At 36.7% G+C, this 21917-nt stretch overlaps 2 protein-coding genes and 1 long non-coding RNA gene across 3 annotated transcripts; all 3 read left to right on the top strand.

Moving 5' to 3' along the window:
• Positions 1 to 8370: 8370 nt before the first annotated feature.
• LOC103462791 (prostate-specific antigen-like) lies at positions 8371 to 10220 on the top strand. The gene is made up of 6 exons (XM_081605287.1): positions 8371 to 8499; positions 8721 to 8913; positions 8996 to 9181; positions 9497 to 9558; positions 9649 to 9773; positions 9865 to 10220. Exons 1-6 carry the CDS (start codon positions 8460 to 8462, stop codon positions 10009 to 10011), a joined length of 753 nt encoding a protein of 250 aa, XP_081461413.1. The 5' UTR covers positions 8371 to 8459; the 3' UTR covers positions 10012 to 10220.
• Positions 10221 to 14315: 4095 nt separating this feature from the next.
• LOC103461391 (uncharacterized) lies at positions 14316 to 15884 on the top strand. The gene is made up of 4 exons (XR_014086940.1): positions 14316 to 14569; positions 14906 to 14967; positions 15069 to 15193; positions 15287 to 15884. It is a non-coding gene; the product is annotated as an uncharacterized LOC103461391 (long non-coding RNA).
• Positions 15885 to 19285: 3401 nt separating this feature from the next.
• On the top strand, positions 19286 to 21195 carry LOC145551123 (snake venom serine protease homolog 2A-like). The gene is made up of 6 exons (XM_081605286.1): positions 19286 to 19445; positions 19658 to 19850; positions 19934 to 20119; positions 20433 to 20494; positions 20585 to 20709; positions 20803 to 21195. The coding sequence occupies exons 1-6, from the start codon at positions 19409 to 19411 to the stop codon at positions 20953 to 20955; spliced, it is 756 nt and encodes a 251-aa protein (XP_081461412.1). The 5' UTR covers positions 19286 to 19408; the 3' UTR covers positions 20956 to 21195.
• The last annotated feature ends 722 nt before the right edge of the window (positions 21196 to 21917 follow it).

The following is a 21917-nucleotide window of genomic DNA, read 5'->3' as shown; positions in this document are numbered from 1 at the left end:
AAGTAAAATTTTATTGCACTTGCAGTGGCCAGTAGTTGGCAGTGTATTGTGTAATGTACTATTGTCCAGTTTAGTGGTCTGTGTGCATTTAGAAAGTAAAAACCCATGCAAACACAAGAAAATGGCTTTTGGATAGCTGTCCACTGCCTGCTATGCATGAAATGGGTTACATATATCATGCATAGTCTGAGGTACTAACATGGCGGTGTTTCTCAGTCACTAAATATATTTGGAGCCTCAGTTGTACAGTAGTTTGTGAAATCAAGATCCAGCCTGTTATACACAGAGCGAACTTAGTTCCTGGGAGTTTTTGTCATACCAAATATGTAAGTTCAGGAAGCTGAACTTTCTGCCTGTTCCATGTTTACTGTCATATCAGATTACATTTGTTTTTCATTGCTTTGACCTGCTTAAAGGATTTGGGATCCACTCAGTTTTCATCATCTCAGTTGAAGAAAACCTTCGGCAGATGTATGAACATCTGGACGTTTGTGTGTAAGTTGTAGTTTTACCGAATAAAGACGCTTTATGTCCATAAGGCGCATTCAATATGATCAATCGCTCCCTCTGAATCCTTCCATTGGCCATGTTTTCCACCGGAGCCAAAGTCCTCCAGTTACGCGTCTCACCTTTGCGCAGCCACTTATATACGATGGACTATACACACCTTGATCACATTAAAAATAATCAAATTTGTTTGGAGTTAATCTGCTGATCCAACCCTGTTTTCTTTTATCAGTCAGAATTAAATTACCACATAAATGCATTTCAGGCGTTTTGGCACACAGACCAATGCGTTACATCTTTGTGAGACAAAACCTGAGGAAAATTATTTACATTCTAATAAGGTTTTCACATCCTTTTATTTTTGTTTTCTTTATTTTGTGTGCATGTCAGCTTATTCTCTGAGTATAGGTGCGGTTCAGATTCATTGTGTTAAACTATTAAAACCATGAAAAAAACATCAGGTTTGATGCTTTTTGGTCAAAATAACTGAATGTAGTCAGATTTAACTGTATTAAAGTGAGTTTTGACGCTTTCTATATTGATATTGTTCACAGGAAAGGTTTGCGTGGCTGCTGCACATTTTCATGCCAGGGAAAAAGTGTGCGTATATTTACGGAAACTTTGACACAAAGTACATTTTTATATACACCGTCACAAGACAAAAAGTGGGATTTTTGACCCTGTATTCTGATGCAAACACAGTCCTGAATCAGACTCTAATCCGTTTGTCAAGGGATTCCGAGTTTTTGGGGAGGTCTGAATGCAAATTTGAATTCCAAAACAGACTTAAAAACCGAACTCTGATCCTCCTGAAAACCTAGGTCTCGAAATGGTTGAAGTCGACTCTAAAACGGTAGAAAACCTGTCTGAATGCAACCTGACTAGAAACCGTTCCAAAAGCATTAAGTCAGATACAGTGCAGGTCATTCTGTTTTTGTTTACATGTTTGTGAAGAAGGAAGTTGCACTGACCTTCTTCAGAGGTTTTGTGTCGATTTCTTCAGTAGTTCCTGGTGCAGCGCCCCCACAGGCGATGGAGGTAACAGGTTTTTCAGTTAGTTTTAGTCGTTTGACACAGTGGGTGTGAATGCGAACTAGTTCTGAAAACATAACAAATGTTGCAAATTTAGTCCCCAATCGACCTGAGTCTACCAGACTATCCGGTCTGAGTACACCCAAAGAGTCATTTTGTCCATAACAGAATGTTCCTTATGAATTTCTTGTCTATAAAATCATAAGATTTATAGTTTCTTCTACGAAGGACATTTTAGTGACAGCGTTTTTGTTTTTCACAATGTAGCATCAGAGCTTTTTTTCTATTTTTGTCTTTATGCGTGTCCTTAACTTGAACTTTGTTAGCACATTAGCTCCACTTTACACCAACCAACTTTTAGCCACATAAAACAGACATTTTTTTTATTTTTTATTAGCAGATGAATATATAATCACGTCTCTAATTAGTCAAATCATAGACTGTTAGTCATCGGTTCGTCTTGTTACTCCACACCACTGCTCCTCATCCCTTCTCCCTGGTTTTCTCATGGTCTATTTATGTCTCTGGTTTGGGTTTATATTTGTTCCTTGCTCTTTGTTTTTTTGTTCTTTTTTAAGTTTGATTTTTAATTAAATCTACAACAGAACTTTTGAGTTTCCTGCCTGCTGCATTTGGGTTCACACTTCAACCACACACATCATGACAGACGGTGGTAATGAATTGGACTTTAAGGCCACTCTGTCCATCACGGTCAGTTTGGAATGAGTATATGTAATGTAAACATTTAAATATAAATGAAAATAGTTTTATTTAAGAACCACAAAACATTTATTTTGTTAGAAAGTCTCAGATCAGCTCAGCCCTCCAAGATGTCAGCAGCAGAAATAGCAACATTGAATCTATCAGGGAAACATTATGTGCTTCGTCCCCACACAATGACAATGATACAGTATGATCTGATTAAATGTTTTATTTTATTATATTCTTGACTAATATGGATTTTTATGTTGTTGTACAATGTTTTAAAATCTTGTTTTTTTCCTTTTTAACTTTGAGCTCCTGCCCCTACAAAGGTCTCTGCACGGCCCTGTGTGAATGGGCAGCTGTGTGCATGTGAGCAGAGAAAAAAAAGAGAAAATACAAAGAGTCCTTTTGTCCATAACAGAGTGTTCCTTATGAGTTTCTTGTAACATTTCTTGTCAATGCAATCACAAGATTCATAGTTTCGTTTTTGAAGAACATTTTAGTTACATTAGTCGTTTTGTTTTTTACAGTGTAGCATCAGGGCATTTTTTTTCTATTTGTTTGTGTTTAATTTGAACTTTGTTAGCACATTAGCTCCACTTGACACCAAACTAAGTTTTAGCCACATAAAATAGATGTTTTTATTTTCCGATAAGTAGATGAATATATAATCACGTCTCTAATTAGTCAAATCACAAACTTTTGCTCGCTGGTAAAAAAAATAAAAAATTTCATTAACCACAATAAAGCCTACCATTGTTAGAAAATAAAATGGCAGCAATGGACTTTTTTCCTTAAATCTTCAAGCCAATAACTAAAATATAAAAACGTTTTAATAGCCAAAATATTTGCTGTAAATGGTGCATATTGTATATCTAGTCAGAGTAATGATGTCAAATACCTGTCAAAATATTGCCACTGATGCATGACATCCATTTTAGTGGAATCATTTGTAATTTCTCCAAATACAAAGTTGTTATTAGGAAACTACGTCTGTAGTTTTAGTCTTTGCTTCATGTCATGATATATTTTTTACCTGCAAGAGTTTCTACAGTAGAAGTAGGGACTGGGTATTCCTGAGTGGGTCGGCATGCTTAGTTTAGCAACTTAGTTTCTGAGTTCTTGTCAGAGAAAGTGTTTAAGTTCAGGACATATTTCAATTATTGTTTCAAAAAAGGTTTAAATGACTTAATGTGGCATATTGTAAAGAATCCTACAGCAAGGCTGCAGACAGTAAAACAAATAAATGTTTTTTATACACTCTATGTTTAAGTCACATTCATGCAGCAGCCCACTACAGGTATACACACATGTTGCACAACATGTTGAAAAATATTTTAGTACAGTACTGGGACCAAGTCAGTGTTTTGAAAGTCTCAAATCTGAAACTCTGAATTTCAAGTCTTTTTTTAAAAACCCTGTTATATGTTACACTCAAAAAATGAACTTAGGGGGTTATAACATTAACAAAAGAATACTATGTACTTCTAACACAATAATTTCATGTTTTAAACAAACACGTGATAAAATCATGCTGGATAAACAAGAAATTCAACAACTTGACGTTTATGAAATTAAATCATGTTGAGATAGCATGATTCATTATAGTCAGACTGATCTTGTGCTGGAGGCGACGAGCGAAATCATGGCAGATCCCGCGAGATCATAAGAAATCACACGAGGCCCCGCGAGATGATTTTTTTTAATAACTTTATTTGAAACAAATAACATGAACATACATATGGACGTAAACTCAATGACAAATAAAAACAAATAGTAAAGAATAATTACAAACATTTGAGATAATTGTTTTGCGTGCCAGGAAAACTCCAGCTGCAGTTATGAGAATGCTAAATTTTCCGGGCTGGATTATGCATATACATATCCACAGTGTTGCTATGTTTGGTCAGGTTTCTATGTAATTGATGTTCTCAAGTTGGTGGCTAACATGTGTTAACATGACATGAAGTGATGGTTAACTGGTAATTAATCAGCGTTTTTCTAACATTTGCACCATTTCCTGCTTGGTCTATGCTTGTGTCAAAACACAATTGAATTTAAGTGTTCATTGCATTTATAAAAAAATAACATGTTTAACAGTTGGCAGTATGTTTAAGTTTTATGTTTCAAAGGCAAATATGACAAAATCACGTCAAATAAACATAAAATTCAACAACCCAGTGTTAATAAAATGTATTCAAGTTGAGACAAAGTGATTCAATTTAGTCAGACTAATCTCCCGCCGAAGAGGGACTAGCGAGATGCTAGCGAGATTACGGAAGATTACGTGAGATGCTAGCAAAATTACGGAAGATCACGCGAGATGCTAGCAAAATTACGGAAGATCACGCGAGATGCTAGCGAGATAGGTCTCGTGCCTGGGATAACGTCAAACGGTTCTTTCAAGAGAAGCGGGAACATTTCTGCTTAATTTGAAAAAGGTAAGATTGGATGGGAGGCGCGAAGATGGCGGAGAGAGCGGATGCGTAGTAATGAGCTCCTGGTAGCAAGCTCCTAATTAGAACATAATTGAACATTTATGAAGTCCGGATTTGACACCAAGGAGTATCATCATGAACTAATAACTTAAAAGTCCAGTGATAAACGGAAAATTAATTACAAGCAAGAGTTAAACAACAATGATAATGGCTAACAACAAAGCTAACAAAGCTAACAACAAAGCTCTGCTAACTCACGACTATTGCTTGGACGCAGATGCCAAAGGGCTAAACTAAACTCATGGCTCCAACGAGACCTTTCTATTTTAGGACGGATTTACTTATCAAAAATGGAAAGTTTATCAAGATTAATTTATTCAACTTGTAGCACTGCTGTCCCAAATAGTTTAACTAAAACTATTAATCAAATGAACTTTATTTGGAGAAACAGGCCACACTACCTACGGAAAGGTCACATGATCAAAGAAATCAAAGATGGCGGTCTGAAAGTAATGTAATTCTCAACTATTTTGGTATTGTGTCCCTAATTATATTTTTAACAAAATAGGTGGTTTAAAACTTGTACTTCTAGCTGATTTCAATATACATAAATTGCCCATTAAACTATCAGAGTTCCATAAACAAGTATTACTATACTGGAAGATGCTCACTACTCGCCACACGGCTCTATCATATGGAATAACAGATTCATACTGCATCGAAACAAATCCTTATTTTACAAAGATTGGATGGAATAGAATATTTGGTCTATTATACACACAATGGATGTTAATGGTTGCATGCTAAACTACGAGCAATTCTGTGCAAAATATAAATTCTGTGCAAAATATCAATTCTTTCCCCCAAAAGTTGAGCTTATGAAATTATATAATGCCTTACCAAAACAATTTATTAATCAATTTAAAAATATAATAACATATAATCCGATGACCCACAACTACCCAATTTATTAATTAATGGGGGCAATGTAATCAATGATATCTGAAAGTTTGCACTGAAAATCATCTACCAACTTATCTACATCATTATAGCTTAAGGGCGAGGAAGAAGAGTAGATTTGATTAAATGTTTCTGCTGTGTTTTCTGTGAAAATACGTTTTGTGATAGTAGCTGTTTGTCCAAGTGGGTTAACGGATAAAGAACTGTCAAAGATAACAACAAAGTGATCCGACAGGGCGCCATTAGTTACAGAGACATTGAAAATATTCACACCCTTACTGATAACCAGGTCCATGAGTGTGTGTTGCTTGTTTGACATGTTGTCTTAAACCAAAACTCTCTAAGAAATTAAAGAGCTTTTTAGCCCCTCGGTCTTGGAGGTTTTCAACATGAATGTTGAAATCACCGACAATTATCAAACAATAATAATCAATGCATATGAGAGATAGAAGCTCATTGAAGTCGGTAAAGAAATTTTCCGCATATGTTGGGGTTTTGTATAGAGTTAGTGTCAAAGTTTGTTTGTGGCCTTTTACCTCAATTCCAAGATATTCAAAAGACATAAAATTAGACAAAAAAACTTTACTACAGTTCATGGTATTTTTAAATATTGAAGCCACACCTCCTCCTTTTTTGTATTTTCTATTTTCACTTAAAAAAATTGTAGTTAGGAGGTGTTGATTCAATTAGTACGATTGCTTCATTATTGTCATTCAGCCATGTTTATGTCAGAAATAAAACATCAATATTATGCTCTGAGATGAAATCATTAATTAATAGAGCTTTAGCACAGAGATCTGGTATTTAAAAGAGCCAATTTAAGTGACTTGGAGGCTGAAAGCTCTTCAGTCTGAGGTTCCTTTAGACAGGGGATCAGCCTGAGGTTTGAATTAAGACAGCTGCTTTTTGTATTTCTGTTTTTTGTAACTTTGCTTGTAGTGATCCGGACAGGTATTGTCCTGTTTTGTAGTACCGGGAGGCGGGTGGCTTAGATGAAGTGAGAGTTGTACCGAGGCGAACCTGTTGATCCATACTATCCAGCTGGGAGGAGAAATAGTCTGTCCGTCTTCCTCTCTGATCCGGATCCCCCACCAGCATTTTCAGGCGGCTAAGGTGCAGCCCGACTCTCTTTAGTGATTCACTTCCTGGGAAATTCTGATCTTGTGAGTGAGTGTAGGAGCAGAGAGGGAGGGGGGAAGGAGCAGGGGAACCAGTCATTCTGTTCACAGCCGATGTTTTATCAGTTTGTATTGGAATAGTTTGTTCTTGATATGCAGAGGGCTCCATCCTAGTGAGATATCCTTGAGCATTTTCTTCTGAAGCAATGGTCTCATTGTTGTTCTTGTTGACAAAATGAAAAATGTTTGCAGTGAGCAGCCTTATTCCGTGTTTGTTGAGATTGCGTCCGCCTCTTCCAAAGAGGTGAAAGCGCTGCCAGTAGATCTCGAGGTTATCGATGAAGGTCACTGAGCTGGCAGAGCAGGTTTTAATCAGCCATTTGTTTATCATGTCCAGCCTGGAATGTTTTTCGTCTCCCCATTGAGGCGATGGAATTGGACCACTGAGAAATAACTTTGTTTTTAGCTTCCCATAGTGTCCAGAAGAATATTAAAGTCCTTTTTCAGAATCTCGGATTTTTGCTTTGCCAGATCGTTGGCTCCAACATGCACAACTAAAGTCTCCATGTTTGGCTGATCAGTGGTTAGAGAAAGCACTTTGCGAGTCAAATCAGATACAGTGTCACCAAGAAAAGAAACCACTCTTGTTTTCTTGGGATTGCAAACATGACTGATTCCATTTACTTTTAGGTATGCCAATAAGCACTCTTGGCATACCTTCCGTTTTCCTGGTGGTCACTTTGTCCTTCGGAGCTTTGTGGGGTGGATGCATTGGTTTAGCCTCATTGCTGATGTTTGAATGTGGGTTTTCACTCAGAGGCTCGTGCTGAAGTGCAGAAAATCTGTTTTTCAGTGGGATTCCCACGGAGTTAGGATGTTTTGAGGCTCAGGCTGGTCGCTTTGTCCTTGGGAGCGGGGTCGGTGGTGCTGTTTTGGTTCCAGCTGTTTGTTTGCCTTTTTTTTTCTGAGCAGGTGTTGAACTTGAAAGTGGGTTTCGACTCAGAACCGGCCACGCTGATTCGTCCAGGTGAGGGGTTCTCCACGTTAGTCGTCTCATGGGATCCGCAGTGTGAGACTTTTGTTTCGGCTTGGCGCCCTGAGCGATCCAGGGTGAGCTGCTGGTGTGGGGTGTACAACATCGCCGTTGATTTGAGGAAGAGTTGTTTCATATCCACAGGTAGCGTTGATCTCAAAGTTCACCTCCAGCCGTTGAATCTTTGTTTCTAAAAACTGAAGTCGTTGTAGAATACTGCTAATGTCCTTGGGGTTGGACGGGGGAATTTTGCCCTAGTTCAACTTGGAGGTGAAGAAAAGTGAGGTAAAAATAAAAGTGAGAAAATCTCCCGGTCTTTAGGTTTGAAGTAATCCAGTTATGATGTCGATAATGTGAATAAAACCATAAAAATTGTGACTTTAAAAATAATTCACAAGCAAAGTTATCAGTAAGGACGGGAGAGAGCAGGATAAGCTGTTCCTCCTTCAGCTGCCAGATCAGAAGTTGATCTGTCCTTTGATCTGTCCTGTGACAGATTTTCAAGTTTCTTTAGAACAATGAGATGCTAAAGTTCCTCTGTATGCAGATGACAGCGCAAATCGGTGTCTGTCCTGTGATTGGTGGCTTTCTTTCCAGCAGGAAGTTGTGAACAGAGTTTAAAAGCTGCTGCAGGACTGCAGACATTCACAGGAATCTGGACCAGCAATGGCTCTGCTGAAGGTTCTACTGCTACTGCTGGGCCTGGGTGAGTCGGAAACACTGGAGACACTGGAGACACTTCCACTGGTTCCAGGGAGGCTGCTGCTCTGTGTGACTCTCAAACTTCCCTCTTATTCTGTTTCACACTGAAACTTCGTTGCATATAAACTCTAATGTTTTTTTAATCTTTAATTGTTTATCCTTTTTTTTCCCAGCAGCCATGTTTGCACGTGATTTCTGAGTAAAGTCCTCCTTTTTCTTCTTCAGGTGTTTCAGTGAAGTCAAATGTTTCTCGGCAGAAGAGAATCATTGGAGGTCAAAACTGTGATAACACAGAGCGTCTTTATCATGTTCGGCTGAAAAGCAGCAGGGGTGATGAAACGATCCGCTGTGGAGGATCTCTGATCCACCCTCAGTGGATCCTGACTGCAGCTCGGTGCCTGCAGGATGGGCCAGGATGGTAGGAAAGACACATGAAGACAATTTTATCAGCGGAATTTCAAGTTTTCTGTATGTTCATTATAATCCAATCTTTACTGCAGGACTATCACAGCAATGTTGAAAGTACATCCCCGTACTACTGGGCAGCAGAATCAGATAATCCGAGACAGACCTGTGATCTATATCCGCGGCAGCCGGCAGCATGACATCATGTTGCTGAAGCTTCCGACACCAATAACAGATGTCCAACCTGCTCAGATACCAAGCTGCAGGCGTCATCTTAAACTGTAAGTCTTTCTCTGATTATAACATGACTTCAGGTTTTCTGTCCTGCTCCTCTAGTCCTGCTGCCTCTGCTTCAGCACACCTGAGTAAGGTAATCAGGCCACCAGCAGAACCAGAACCCGTTTATCTCAGGTGTGTTGGACCAGAGACACATGTGAAGGATGCAGGACACCGTCACTGAGAACTGGAGGTGGACACTCCTGTGTTAGTGGATGATGTCCTTCATGGATTTATTTTCTGTTCTTTCATTGTTCTTAACAATTAATTTTCTACATTGTTGTCTTGTATTTTTACATTTTCTTCTTATTGTGTTTTAGGGGCGATACTGTTCAGCTGGCAGGAGAGGCATTAACGACAATCGGCCCCAATAAAGAGCGATGTGAGAAATAATGAAGATATGAGAATAAAATCTTTGTTTCTGTCTCTTCAGAGAAGGTCCAGTGAAGAACATGTTTCTATTTCTCTGCAGTGCCCATTCCTAGTATTGCAGGACATCTTCAGTGTGTCAACATGCAAGTTGTTAGTGGTTCCTATCTCCAGCTAACACTTGGGCAAATGATCCGTGTTGAAGCACCAACCAAGGATGTATGTCTTGTAAGTTTGTTTCTTCAATATCTCTCTGCACCAATTGGAAGACGTTTCTGTTTTACAACATAAATAAATATTGAAATAAATTTTTCTACAGGCCGACTCTGGTGGAGCAGTGATGTACAACGGCAAGATTTATGGTGTGATTTCTTTTAGTGGAAGAGACTACACATGTCAGATTCCAACATCAATACTTGATGTGTGTTATTACAAGGAATGGATTAGAAGTAAAATTAGGCATTGAATATAAACTATCATGAAATAAAATTAAAATCAAATTTCCTGACATATAATTTTATAATTGTATCTTCATCAGTTTGATCCACATGTCTGTAGAATTAGAATAAATTAATTTTGTTTTTTTTCGTCACCTGATCTTCACCTCCCTAATGGAGCTTTCTCTTCACCTCAGAAATGAAAAATAAATAAATCAATAAATAAATGTAAAAGAAATTTGAGTTTGTTCAGTTTATATTTTCCCTGAACTGAGTCTAAAAACATGACATGAGTTTTAAATAACATGAAGAGGAGCAACAGAAATAATTTATTTATTTGGTTTTTGTCTTTATTTTACATCAGAAATGAACATGCAGCATCTAAACTCTGCAGCTCTGGAGTTACTATTCCTGATTTAGTTCTAGAGAACTTTAAACTGCAACGCGACCAAAGAGCTGTGCACAAAAATAATGAAACCATAGTCACATAATACAACAATTAATAAATAATAAATTCCTAATAAGGTAAACATAATAGGAAAAAAACATTAAATTTTATATGAAGATACAAAGGAAATGTTTAATAATTTAAATAATGTAAAAGTCAAAATCTGGAATGAAAGAAGTTTTAAGAAAATATTTTAAAAATTTTATGGTAGCTTTTGGTTTCCACAAATTTAACAAAATGGTTGAAAATTTTCCTCTTTTGCAGTTAAAGTGTCATTGTTAATTGATAAATTTTAAATTTAGAACTTTTTATAGTTATACAGCTATAAAACATGAATTGTTATTGTGTAAAACTTCTCAGAAATTACAATTTGGTTTTCAAAAGTTTAAACATGACAGAAGTTCTCTGTACATTTTATAGTAACGTGGACAAGCTAAAAAGCTGTTAGTACTGCTAAAATATGTCATCAAATACTTTATTGTTATGTTTTCACTGATAATATTACCTCAAATAAAACAGAAAAGGTTGGCATCATCAAACCATATGATAGGTTTGCATCATCTAACCTATCATATGGTAGCCTTAATTCAATAATCACCATCTAAATAATAGTATTAATTAACTATTTGTACTTATTTCTATGCAACCAGGAATATATTATTAAGCTGTTGTTAAGTGATACAAACTTTTTTTAGAATAGTGATTTTGTCGTAATCTAAGTAATTATAAAATTCATTAAAAAAATATTGTAATATTGCCTGCAGCTAATTACCTTGAAATTATTGGAATTAATCAGAAAAAAATCCAAATTTTGCTGATGTTTTTTTAAAGGTTCTCTTCTCTCTAGTGGCCTTTATTCAAAAGAAGTTTGACAGGAAGGAGGTTTATGAGAGAGAGGGAAGGCATGTTGCAAATGTCGCCAGGCCAGGAATCGAGCCTGCAATCACCAGCATGAGGACTAAGGTTTCTATACATGAGTTATGCTTCACCCTGTGCCACCACAGCACCCATTGCTGATGTTTATATCTATGATGGAAAACCATAAACCAGACTGCAGAAGTAATTTATATAAATTAGAATGCTGGTGTGATACTTTCCATTTCCATTTTCTTACACCCTTGTCCCTCAGTGGGGTCGGGAAGGTTGCTGGTGCCCATCTCCAGCTAACGTTTCGGGCGAGAGGCGGGGTCACCCTGGACAGGTCGCCAGTCTGTCGCAGGGCAACACAGAGACATACAGGACACACAACCATGCACACACACACCTAGGGACAATTTGGAGAGGCCAATTAACCTGACAGTCATGTTTTTGGACTGTGGGAGGAAACCAGAGTACCCGGAGAAAACCCACGCATGCACAGGGAGAACATGCAAACTCCATGAAGAAAGACCGGGGTCGGGAATCGAACCCAGAACCTTCTTGCTGCAAGGCAACAGCTCTACCAACTGCGCCACTGTGCAGCCCGGTGTGATACTTTGTTTTTTAATAATTAAATCTATAACAATTTTGAAATCTCAAATGAAGACCAGGTATCAAACAGGTAATCCACCAAGTTCAGGGCAAACTCCTACAGCAGACGCCACCATCATTATGAGAGAATTTGATTAAATTATGTATTTGGGATTAATTAATTTTAGGTAGACCAGAGATTTGTCACATTTAGAGAACTGTATGGTAGGCCCTGCTGCTTGGATGAAGGGGAAGTTGGGTAAAAGGCGATTCCACCTAATTTTTTACTACCGACAGCATTTTTAATTTACCAAAAAGATATGGTCAATTTTACAAAGGGAAAACCACAGCTGTCGGTATCTTACCGTATTTTAGGAAATACGGTAAAATACCGTCAGCTGTAGTTGACAGATATTTACCGTATTTTAGAAAATACTGTAGAATACTGGGAGTTTAGGTCAACAGCAGTGGCAAAGCTACGGGGGACTTTTTGATATAAAAAACGATCCGTGACTCACTGCAACGCAGCTCAAAGCCTCAGTACCACCTGCTCACTGTTCACTCTCTGCTTCACCTTAATGTTACTACCAGGTGGTTCACAGTGATGATGGTGGGATCTGAGCTGGAGGTTCACGACTATCAATAGAAGTTACTGCAGCACCTCAACTGATTAAGAAAGATCCAGCTCATAGCATTTGGAGTTCACAAAATATAACATAAACATCAGTGCAAAATACTGTAGCAATAATTTGAACTGCAACATAAAGCCAAACATCCCACAATTAATTATTTCAAGATGCCCCAAATCATCGGCAGACTGGCATAGGGGGGATTCCAGGTAGTGTAATATGGGCACAGGGCCCCATATTACCTTGGGGCCTAGACAGAATCATGATTTAGGCTCCGGCCCATTATACCAAGAACATCAGCATCACTGTGTTTAAATATAGATTTAGTGAAGTCTGTCATAGGGAGATTAATTGGCTGAGTTTAAAATCAATCACTGATTATTGGTTATTTGCTCTCATGTATTTGTGAACAAACCCAGCTCAAACACAAAGATTACACCATATTGTAGCCATGGTAACACAACAATGAAACTGTCAAGATGATTTTTTTTTCACTTTTACAAACTAAACATTCTAATTAAATCCTAAATCTACTATTTATATTAATTTTTTCTCTGCTGGATGGATTCAATAAAATTTAGTAACATTGTCATTCTCAATAGACGACTGTGACAGTTTTGCATCTATGATATGTATTAAAATTCAACATTTGATACCGCTGAATGTCTGGAGGGCCCCTGAATGGCCCCTACCATCAGCTAATGGCTTTCTTTGTCTTGACTTCTCAGTTAATTCTCAGATCAGCTCAGCCCTCCAGGATATCAGCTGCAGAAACAGCAACATTAAACCTATCAGGGAAACATAGACTACATTTGCTTTGCTTTGTCCCACATGATGACAATCATACAGTATGATCCAATTATATATCAGATTCTTGATTATTATGGGTTGTTGTTATGTTGTACAGCGTTTTAAGATCTTGTTCTTTTCCTTTTTAACTTTGAGCTCCTGCCCCTCTAAAGGTCTCTGCACAGCCCTGTGTGAACGTGCCGCTGTGTGCATGTGAGCAGAGAAAAGACAAAGAGTCATTTTGTCCATAACAGAGTGTTCCTTATGAGTTTCTTGTAAAATTTCATGTCAATACAATCACAAGATTCATAGTTTCTTTTACGAAGAACATTTTAGTTAGTCTTTTTGTTTTTCACATTGTGGCATCAGGGCTTTTTTCCATTTTTTGTATTTCTGTTTGTCTTTAACTTGAACTTTGTTAGCACATTAGCTCCACTTTACGCCAAATTAACTTTTAGCCACATAAGATAGATGTTTTTTTATTATTAGCAGATGAATATATAATCATGTCTCTAATTAGTCAAATCTCAGACTGATGTTCGTCGATTCGTCTTGTTACTCCACACCCCTGCTCCTCCTCCCTTCTCCCTGGTTTTCCCTTGATCTATTTATGTCTCTGGTTTGGGTTTATTTTTGTTCCTTGTTATTTAAATTTTATTTTGAATTAAATCTACAACAGAACTTTTGAGTTTCCTGCCTGCTGCATTTGGGTCCACACTTCAACCACACACATCATGACAGACGGTTGTAATGAATTGGACTTTAAGGCCACTCTGTCCATCACGGTCAGTTTGGAATGAGTATATGTAATGTAAACATTTAAATATAAATAAGAATTTTTTTTTAAGAACCACAAAAAAAACGTATTTTTGTTAGAAAGTCTCAGATCAGCTCAGCTCTCCAGGATGTCAGTAGCAGAAACAGCAACATTAAACCTATCAGGGAAACATAGACTACATTTGCTTTGCTTTGTCCCCACATAATGACAATGATACAGTATGATACGATTAAATAGGAAAGAGACATGAAGACAGTTTTATCTCCAGATGATCAGGTTTTCTGTATGTTCATTAAGATCTAACTTTTTCTGCAGGACTAACACAGCAATGTTAAAAGTTTATCCACTGTGATGCAGAGTCAAGTAATCCAAGACAGACCTGTGATTTATACTCATGGCGGTTGGAACCATGACATCATGTTGCTGAAGCTTCAGACACCAGTAAGAAATGTCCAACCTGCCAGGCTACCAGACTGCAGGAGTCGTCTTAAAGTGTAAGTCTTTCTCTGATCATAACATGATCAGAGAAAGGTTTTGGAGACAGGTTTTCTGTCTCCACTCCTCCAATCCTGCTGCCTCTGCTTCAGCACACCTGAGTCAGGTAATCAGGCCACCAGCAGAACCAGAACCCGTTTAGCTCAGGTGTGTTGGACCAGAGACACATGTACAGGATGCAGGACACTGTCACTGAGGACTGGAGGTGGACACTCCTGTGTCAGTGGATGATGTCCTTCATGAATTTTTTTTCTGTTCTTTCATTGTTCTTCATAACAATTAATTTTCTTCTTTGCTATCTTGTATTTTTACATTTTATTCTTATTGTGTTTTAGAGGCGATAGGGTTTGGCTGGCAGGAGAGGGAGAAATGACAATCAGCCCCAGTAATGCTCGAAGTGAGAGAAATATTGAAGTTATGAGAATAAAATCTTTGTTTCTGTTTCTAAATAGAAGGTCAACTTTAGATCATGTTAATGATTCTCTTGTTTCTCTACAGTACCCATTCCTAGTATTGCACGTCATCTTCAGTGTGTCAACATGAAAGTTGTTCGTGTTTCCCAACGTCATCACACATTTGGGCATGTGTTCCATGCTTCAGAACAGTCCAAGGATGTATGTCTTGTAAGTTTGTTTCTTCAATATCTCTCTGCAGCGATTATAAGACTTTTCTGTTTTACAACATAAATAAATATATTGATATACATTTTTCTACAGGGCGATTTTGGTGGAGCAGCGGTCCACAACAGCATGATTTATGGTGTGATTTATCCTGATGGATCAAACTATGTATGTCAGAAACCAACTGTAATCCTTGATGTGTGTAAATACATGGAGTGGATAAAACAAACAATTGGGTTTAAATAAAACACAAACTTTCATAAAATAAAATTCTCATCAAATTTCCTCACATATAATTTTAGAATTGTATCTTCATCAGTTTGATCCACATGTTCGTAGAATTAGAATAAATTAATTGTTTTATTTTCTCACCTGAGCTTTCCCTTCAAATCAGAAATAAAAAAATCAATAAATGCATAAAAAAGAAACATTTCCTGGCTGATTGTCTTTACATTCATGGTTCAGTTTGTTCAGTTGATATTGTCCCTCAAATAAGTCTAAAAACATGAGTTTTAAATAACAAGAGGAACACCAGAAGTAATTTATTTAATGTTTGTCTTTATTCTACATCAGAAATGAACATGCAGCATCTATAATATATAATCACGTCTCTAATTACTGTTACTCGCTGGTAAAAAAAAAAACTGAACCACAATAAAGCCTACCACACTCTAAAAAGTGTATTTGGGCAGTAGTTCATCTTATGGACTTATTTACATTAATTTCACTTAATACTTTTCCTTTTGCTATGACAACTTACTTTTTTGTGTTTTTTAACTCAACTTACAAATCTTTAACCTAAAGGAACTGTTCATTTTGACTTTACTTAAATGATTGAGTTCAATGCCAGTTTCATATCCTATGTCTGACCAACTCAATTTATTATGATCATCCAACTCAATACACTAAGTCCTTCCAACTCAATTTGCTAAGTTTTTATAACTTAATTCATAAGGAGGTTTAACATGACAAATTTAAGTCACTCTTACTCAAATCATTTATTTTCTTCTAATAAACTTTTAAAATCTCTTTTGACTTTCTGTAGAATTAAGTCACTCAAACTTTTAAGTAGTTCCAATTCCAAACTAAATTTTAATACTCTTTTTACAGTGTCCTCTAAATACACAAATCTTTTCCTTAAATGACCTTTTTACTTTGACTTTACTTGAAATAATTATGTTCAATACCATATTTGTATCCCTCGTCTGACACTATGACTCGAGCTTACCCGGGACAGATTCCCTGGTAAGCGACCATGGCTCTGTGGGTAGAGTGGTCGTCTTGTGATTGGAAGGTTGTAGGGTCGATTCCAGCTCCCACATGTCCATGTGCCCCTGGGCACTTAACCCCAAATTGCTTACTGATCTGCGCATTAAATACATGTGAGAATGTGACTCTAGTATAAAGCGCTTTCAGTGGTCAAAATGACTGGGAAAGCGCTAAATAAGTTTATTTACCATTTTTAAAGTAAACTAAATGATTTGAGTAAGAGTGACTTAAATCTGATCTTAAACATACATAATAAATTTGTTAAAAATAAATTAACAAATTGAGTTGGATGATTATAATATATTGAATTGGTTAAACTTAATAAATTCAGTTGAATAAACTTAATTGAATTACTAGTTAACTATAGAAACAATTCAATTAAGTTGGTTCAACTATTTTCTTTTTAGAGTGCATTGTTAGAAAATAAAATGGCAACAATGGACTTTTTCCTTAAATCTTCAAGCCAATAACTAAAAGATAAGATTGTTTTAATAGCAAAAATATTTGCTGTAAATGGTGCATATTGTATTTCTATAGTCAGAGTAATGATGTCAGTAAATACCTGTCAAAATATTGCCACTGATGCATGACGTCTAATTTAGTGGACAGGTGATCATTTATTTGGAAACTACGTCAGTAGTTTCAGTCTTTAGGTGTTTCTTCATGTCACAATATATTTTTTACCTGCAAGAGTTTCTACAGTAGAAGGAGGAACTGTGTATTCCTGAGTGGGTCAGCATGCTTTTTCATCTGTCTACCATTCTGGATTGAACTAAAATTTCTTGCAATTCCAGTGGATGACCAGGAGATGGCAGTGTATTGTAAAATGTATTAGTGTCCAGTTTAATATTACGTTTGCATTTACAAAAAAAACAATCCACATGAACACAAGAAAATGACTTTTGGATAGATGTCCACTACATTAAATTGATTACATATATAATGCATGGTCTGAGATAAAAGGTTGGTGTTTCTCAGGCATGAAAGATATTTGGAGATAAGCATCAAGACCCCTCTTGACCCCACTGGGGACAAAGGTTTAAGAAAATGAATTGATGGGTAGAATAGAGACTAGCATGGAGGCCAGATCTCTCACACTTTGAAAACCTCTGGGCTTCACTGAAGATCAAGTTTTGTATTTTGTGATTTATTATGTAATGATTGATTGGAACATGTTATATTTCAAGGCTGATTGAGAGTAATATCTGCTTTTGTTTAATATTTTTAATGTAGCTAGATTTGAGCCTTTTGCTAACAAAAGAGTCACTTTGACCCTAAACGCAGCAGCATTTAGTGCTGCTGCGTAAATGCATCAAAAGCTGCGTAAATGCATCAAAAGCAATCAAGAAAAACTGTAAAAGCAACAAATCATGGGTGAAGAACATACTAGTTTACAACCAAAGATCAGACCGAAACCAGCAATTTTAGAGCTCTGAATTCTCTCTTTATGAAGTTCTTCAAACATTTCAATCCATTTTACAGCATAACATGCATTCAATCAACAGGAGGGAGAGACTCCCTCTGATCTGAACCACCTGGCATTTAAGGGTTTGACTCCCACCAGGACTAAAGGGGTGGAGACATTTACATTTCCAGAAAGAAAAAATCGAAACATTTGTACTAAACTATATTCCTAGAAAATATTTACACAATTATGACTAACTCTAATAAATTCAAAACTAAATAAAATACAATCTGTGCCTTATGTAGCATCTGTGCAAACAGTATACTATATTACGAAATAAAAAATGGATCATGACCAACAAGGTCAATGGACTAGTTCTCAGAAGTCTAGATACGACTCGGGAAGGAGTAGACAGACTAGAAGTTGCAGATGTGAGTGCCTTGTATTCACAGTGATTAATTATTTACATTACAATAAGGAAAAGAAACATTCAAATGGCCATATTAAAATAAAAGGAAATAATACACAAAGAATGAAATATTAAATTAACAAATCAAAAGAAAACAAATCAGCTCCACAGTTCCAGCAACAAGCCACACTATTCAGTTCATACAACCTTGTCAGCACTGCTCATGGCCGCGCTTCCATGGCAACATATGACCAGGTGACCTGTTAGGGAGGGGGTAAAAAAGTTAAAAGTTTACCATAGTTTTCTTTAAAATGTCTTTTAAAAATCAGAATTGTTTTCATTTAATTGGGTGAATTTCTGTGATTTTTTTTGTTGTAATTTCACTTTTACAACAAATGCAAATACTCTTCTCCACCCAGCACTGTAGCATTGTTCTTTTTCAAAATAAAATAAGCAAATACCTTTCTCTTAGTAGAGGCTCATTTTCACAGCTCATCAACAAATAAAATGATTCTACTTTTGAGAGCAAAGGCTGATGTGAATTCTTGTAGATTTTTCTTTAAAAAATTATCAACCAGAAAAAAGGACAAGTGGCTCTTTCTGCAAAAAATCTGTTTTATTCAATCAAGTTTACAATCAAGTTTTCCTTTGAGTAAATCTCTCTGCAAGCTTGTGCACTACAAAAACAGAAAATTTACCAATTATTTTTAGTCAATTTTCTAGTGCAAGTTTCAGTTCACTAGAGAAAAAAAAACTAATAAGTAATTTTGCAGCAAAATATGTCAGCTGCTTGTTTTGAGTCAATTCCTTAATATTGATGAAAGAGTTTGTGTTTCATTTGCTGATTATTTAAGTTTTAAGAGGGGGAAATGTTTTGTTATTAGTGAAATAATCCATCAATGGAACACAAACTTTTTCAAGTTTCTTTACAATAATGAGATGTTAAAGTTCCTCTGTATGCAGATGACAGCGTAAATCGGTGTCTGTCCTGTGATTGGACAAATCAGTGTCTGTCCTGTGATTGACAGATCAGTGTCTTTCCTGTGATTGGTGGCTTTCTTTCCAGCAGGAAGTTGTGAACAGAGTTTAAAAGCTGCTGCAGGACTGCAGACATTCACAGGAAGCTGGACCAGCAATGGCTCTGCTGAAGGTTCTGCTGCTGCTGGGTCTGGGTGAGTTGGAAACACTGGAGACACTTCTACTGGTTCCAGTGAGGCTGTTTCTCTCTGTGACTCTCAAACTTCCCTCTGATTCTGTTTCAGACTGAAACTTCTTTGCATATAAACTCTGATGCTTTTTAATCTTTAACCGTTTATCCTCTTTCTTTCCCAGCAGCCATGTTTGTCCCTGTTTTCTGAGTAAAGTCCTCCTTTTTCTTCTTCAGGTGTTTCAGTGAAGTCAAATGTTTCTCTGCAGAAGAGAATCATTGGAGGTCAAAACTGTGATAACACAGAGCATCTTTATCATGTTCGGCTGGAGAGCAGCAGGGGTGAAGAAACAATCCGCTGTGGAGGATCTCTGATCCACCCTCAGTGGATCCTGACTGCAGCTCGGTGCTGGCAGGATGGGCCAGGATGGTAGGAAAGAGACATGAAGACAATTTTATCTGCGGATCATCAGGTTTTCTGTCTGTTCAGTATAATCTAAAACTTGTCTGCAGGACTAACACAGCAATGTTAAAAGTTCATCCACGGACTGCTGGGCAGCGGAGTCACGTAATCCGAGACAGACCTGTGATTTATACTCGCAGTAACCGGAAGCATGACATCATGTTGCTGAAGCTTCCGACACCAGTAACAGATGTCCAACCTGCTCAGATACCAAGCTGCAGGCGTCATCTTAAACTGTAAGTCTTTCTCTGATTATAACATGACTTCAGGTTTTCTGTCCTGCTCCTCCAGTCCTGCTGCTTCTGCTTCAGCACACCTGAGTAAGGTAATCAGGCCACCAGCAGAACCAGAACCCGTTTATCTCAGGTGTGTTGGACCAGAGACACATGTAAAGAACGCAAGACACCATCACTGAGGACTGGAGGTGGACACTCCTGTGTTAGATGATGATGTCCTTCATGGATTTATTTTCTGTTATTTCATTGTTCTTCATAACAATTTTCTACAAGTTATCTTGTATTTTTACATTTTATTCTTATTGTGTTTTAGAGGCGATACTGTTCAGCTGGCAGGAGAAGCATTAACGACAATCGGCCCCAATAAAGAGCGATGTGAGAAATAATGAAGATATGAGAATAAAATCTTTGTTTCTGTCTCTTCAGAGAAGGTCCAGTGAAGAACATGTTTCTATTTCTCTGCAGTGCCCATTCCTAGTATTGCAGGACATCTTCAGTGTGTCAACATGCAAGTTGTTAGTGGTTCCTATGTCCATCTAACACTTGGGCAAATGATCCGTGTTGAAGCACCAACCAAGGATGTATGTCTTGTAAGTTTGTTTCTTCAATATCTCTCTGCACCAATTGGAAGACGTTTCTGTTTTACAACATAAATAAATATATTGATATACATTTTTCTACAGGCCGACTATGGTGGAGCAGCGATATTCGACGGCAAGATTTATGGTGTGATTGCTTTTAGTGGAAGAGACTACACATGTCAGATTCCAACATCAATACTTGATGTGTGTGAATACAAGGAATGGATTAGAAGTAAAATTTTCCGTGGACCATAAACTATCATGAAATAAAATTCTCAACAAATTTCCTCTCACATATAATTTTAGAATTGTATCTTCATCAGTTTGATCCATGTTTTTAGAATTAGAATAAATTAATTGTTTAATTTATCTCACCTGATCTTCACCTCCCTAATGGAGCTTTATCTTCACCTCAGAAATGAAAAATAAATCAATAAATGCATGAAAAAGAAATCAATAAATTTATAAAAAATAAACATTTTCTGATTGTCTTTACATTCCTGGTTCAATTTGTTCAGTTGATGTTTTCCCTGAACTGAGTCTAAAAACATGACATGAGTTTTAAATCACATGAAGAGAAGAAACAGGAATAATGTATTTATTTGGTTTTTGTCTTTATTTTACATCAGAAATGAACATGCAGCATCTAAACTCTGCAGCTCTGGAGTTACTATTCCTGATTAAGGATTTAGTTCTAGAGAACTTTAACTGAAGCACGACCAAAAAGCTGTGCACAAAAATAATGAAACTGTAGTCACATAATACAACAATTAACAAATAATTAAACCCCAATAACCTAGAAATAAGCAAAAAATAATTTTTTTATGAAGATACAAAGGAAATGTTCAATAATTTAATTTAAAAGTCAAAATCTGGATTGAAAGAAGTTTTAAGAAAATATAAAAAAAAACAGTCAAAACTAAATGGCAGCTTCTGGTTTCCACAAATTTTACATAAAATGTTTGAAAATGTTTCTGTTTTGTAGTTAAAGTGTCAAACATGTAGTTAAAGTGTCAAACATGAATTATCTTGAAAACATTAACATAAAATCACCTGCAAAATAAAGGAGGAAGTGCAAAACTATGTATTTTCTTTTTCTGCTGAAATTAAAATCTAAATTACTTTATTGTGTAAAACTTACAAAACTTATAAAAATTACAATTTGGTTTTCAAAAGTTTAACCATTACAGAAGTTCTCTATACATTTCATAGTAACA

Source organism: Poecilia reticulata, chromosome 3 (assembly GCF_904066995.2).
Source record: "Poecilia reticulata chromosome 3, P_reticulata-male-v2, whole genome shotgun sequence".
NCBI lineage: Eukaryota > Metazoa > Chordata > Actinopteri > Cyprinodontiformes > Poeciliidae > Poecilia > Poecilia reticulata.
Note: the sequence above shows the minus strand (reverse complement) of the source record. Positions and strands in the feature narration are given on the sequence as shown.

Bases quoted from the DNA above. Each gene is read 5' to 3' on its own strand.
- LOC103462791 (XM_081605287.1), top strand. From the start codon at position 8,460: ATGGCTCTGCTGAAGGTTCTACTGCTACTGCTGGGCCTGG. The intron at 8,914-8,995 runs GTAGGAAAGACA...TCTTTACTGCAG, and splicing joins CTGCAGGATGGGCCAGGATG to GACTATCACAGCAATGTTGA. The intron at 9,559-9,648 runs GTGAGAAATAAT...ATTTCTCTGCAG, and splicing joins CGGCCCCAATAAAGAGCGAT to TGCCCATTCCTAGTATTGCA.
- LOC145551123 (XM_081605286.1), top strand. From the start codon at position 19,409: ATGGCTCTGCTGAAGGTTCTGCTGCTGCTGGGTCTGG. The intron at 19,446-19,657 runs GTGAGTTGGAAA...TTTCTTCTTCAG, and splicing joins TCTGCTGCTGCTGGGTCTGG to GTGTTTCAGTGAAGTCAAAT. The intron at 19,851-19,933 runs GTAGGAAAGAGA...ACTTGTCTGCAG, and splicing joins TGGCAGGATGGGCCAGGATG to GACTAACACAGCAATGTTAA.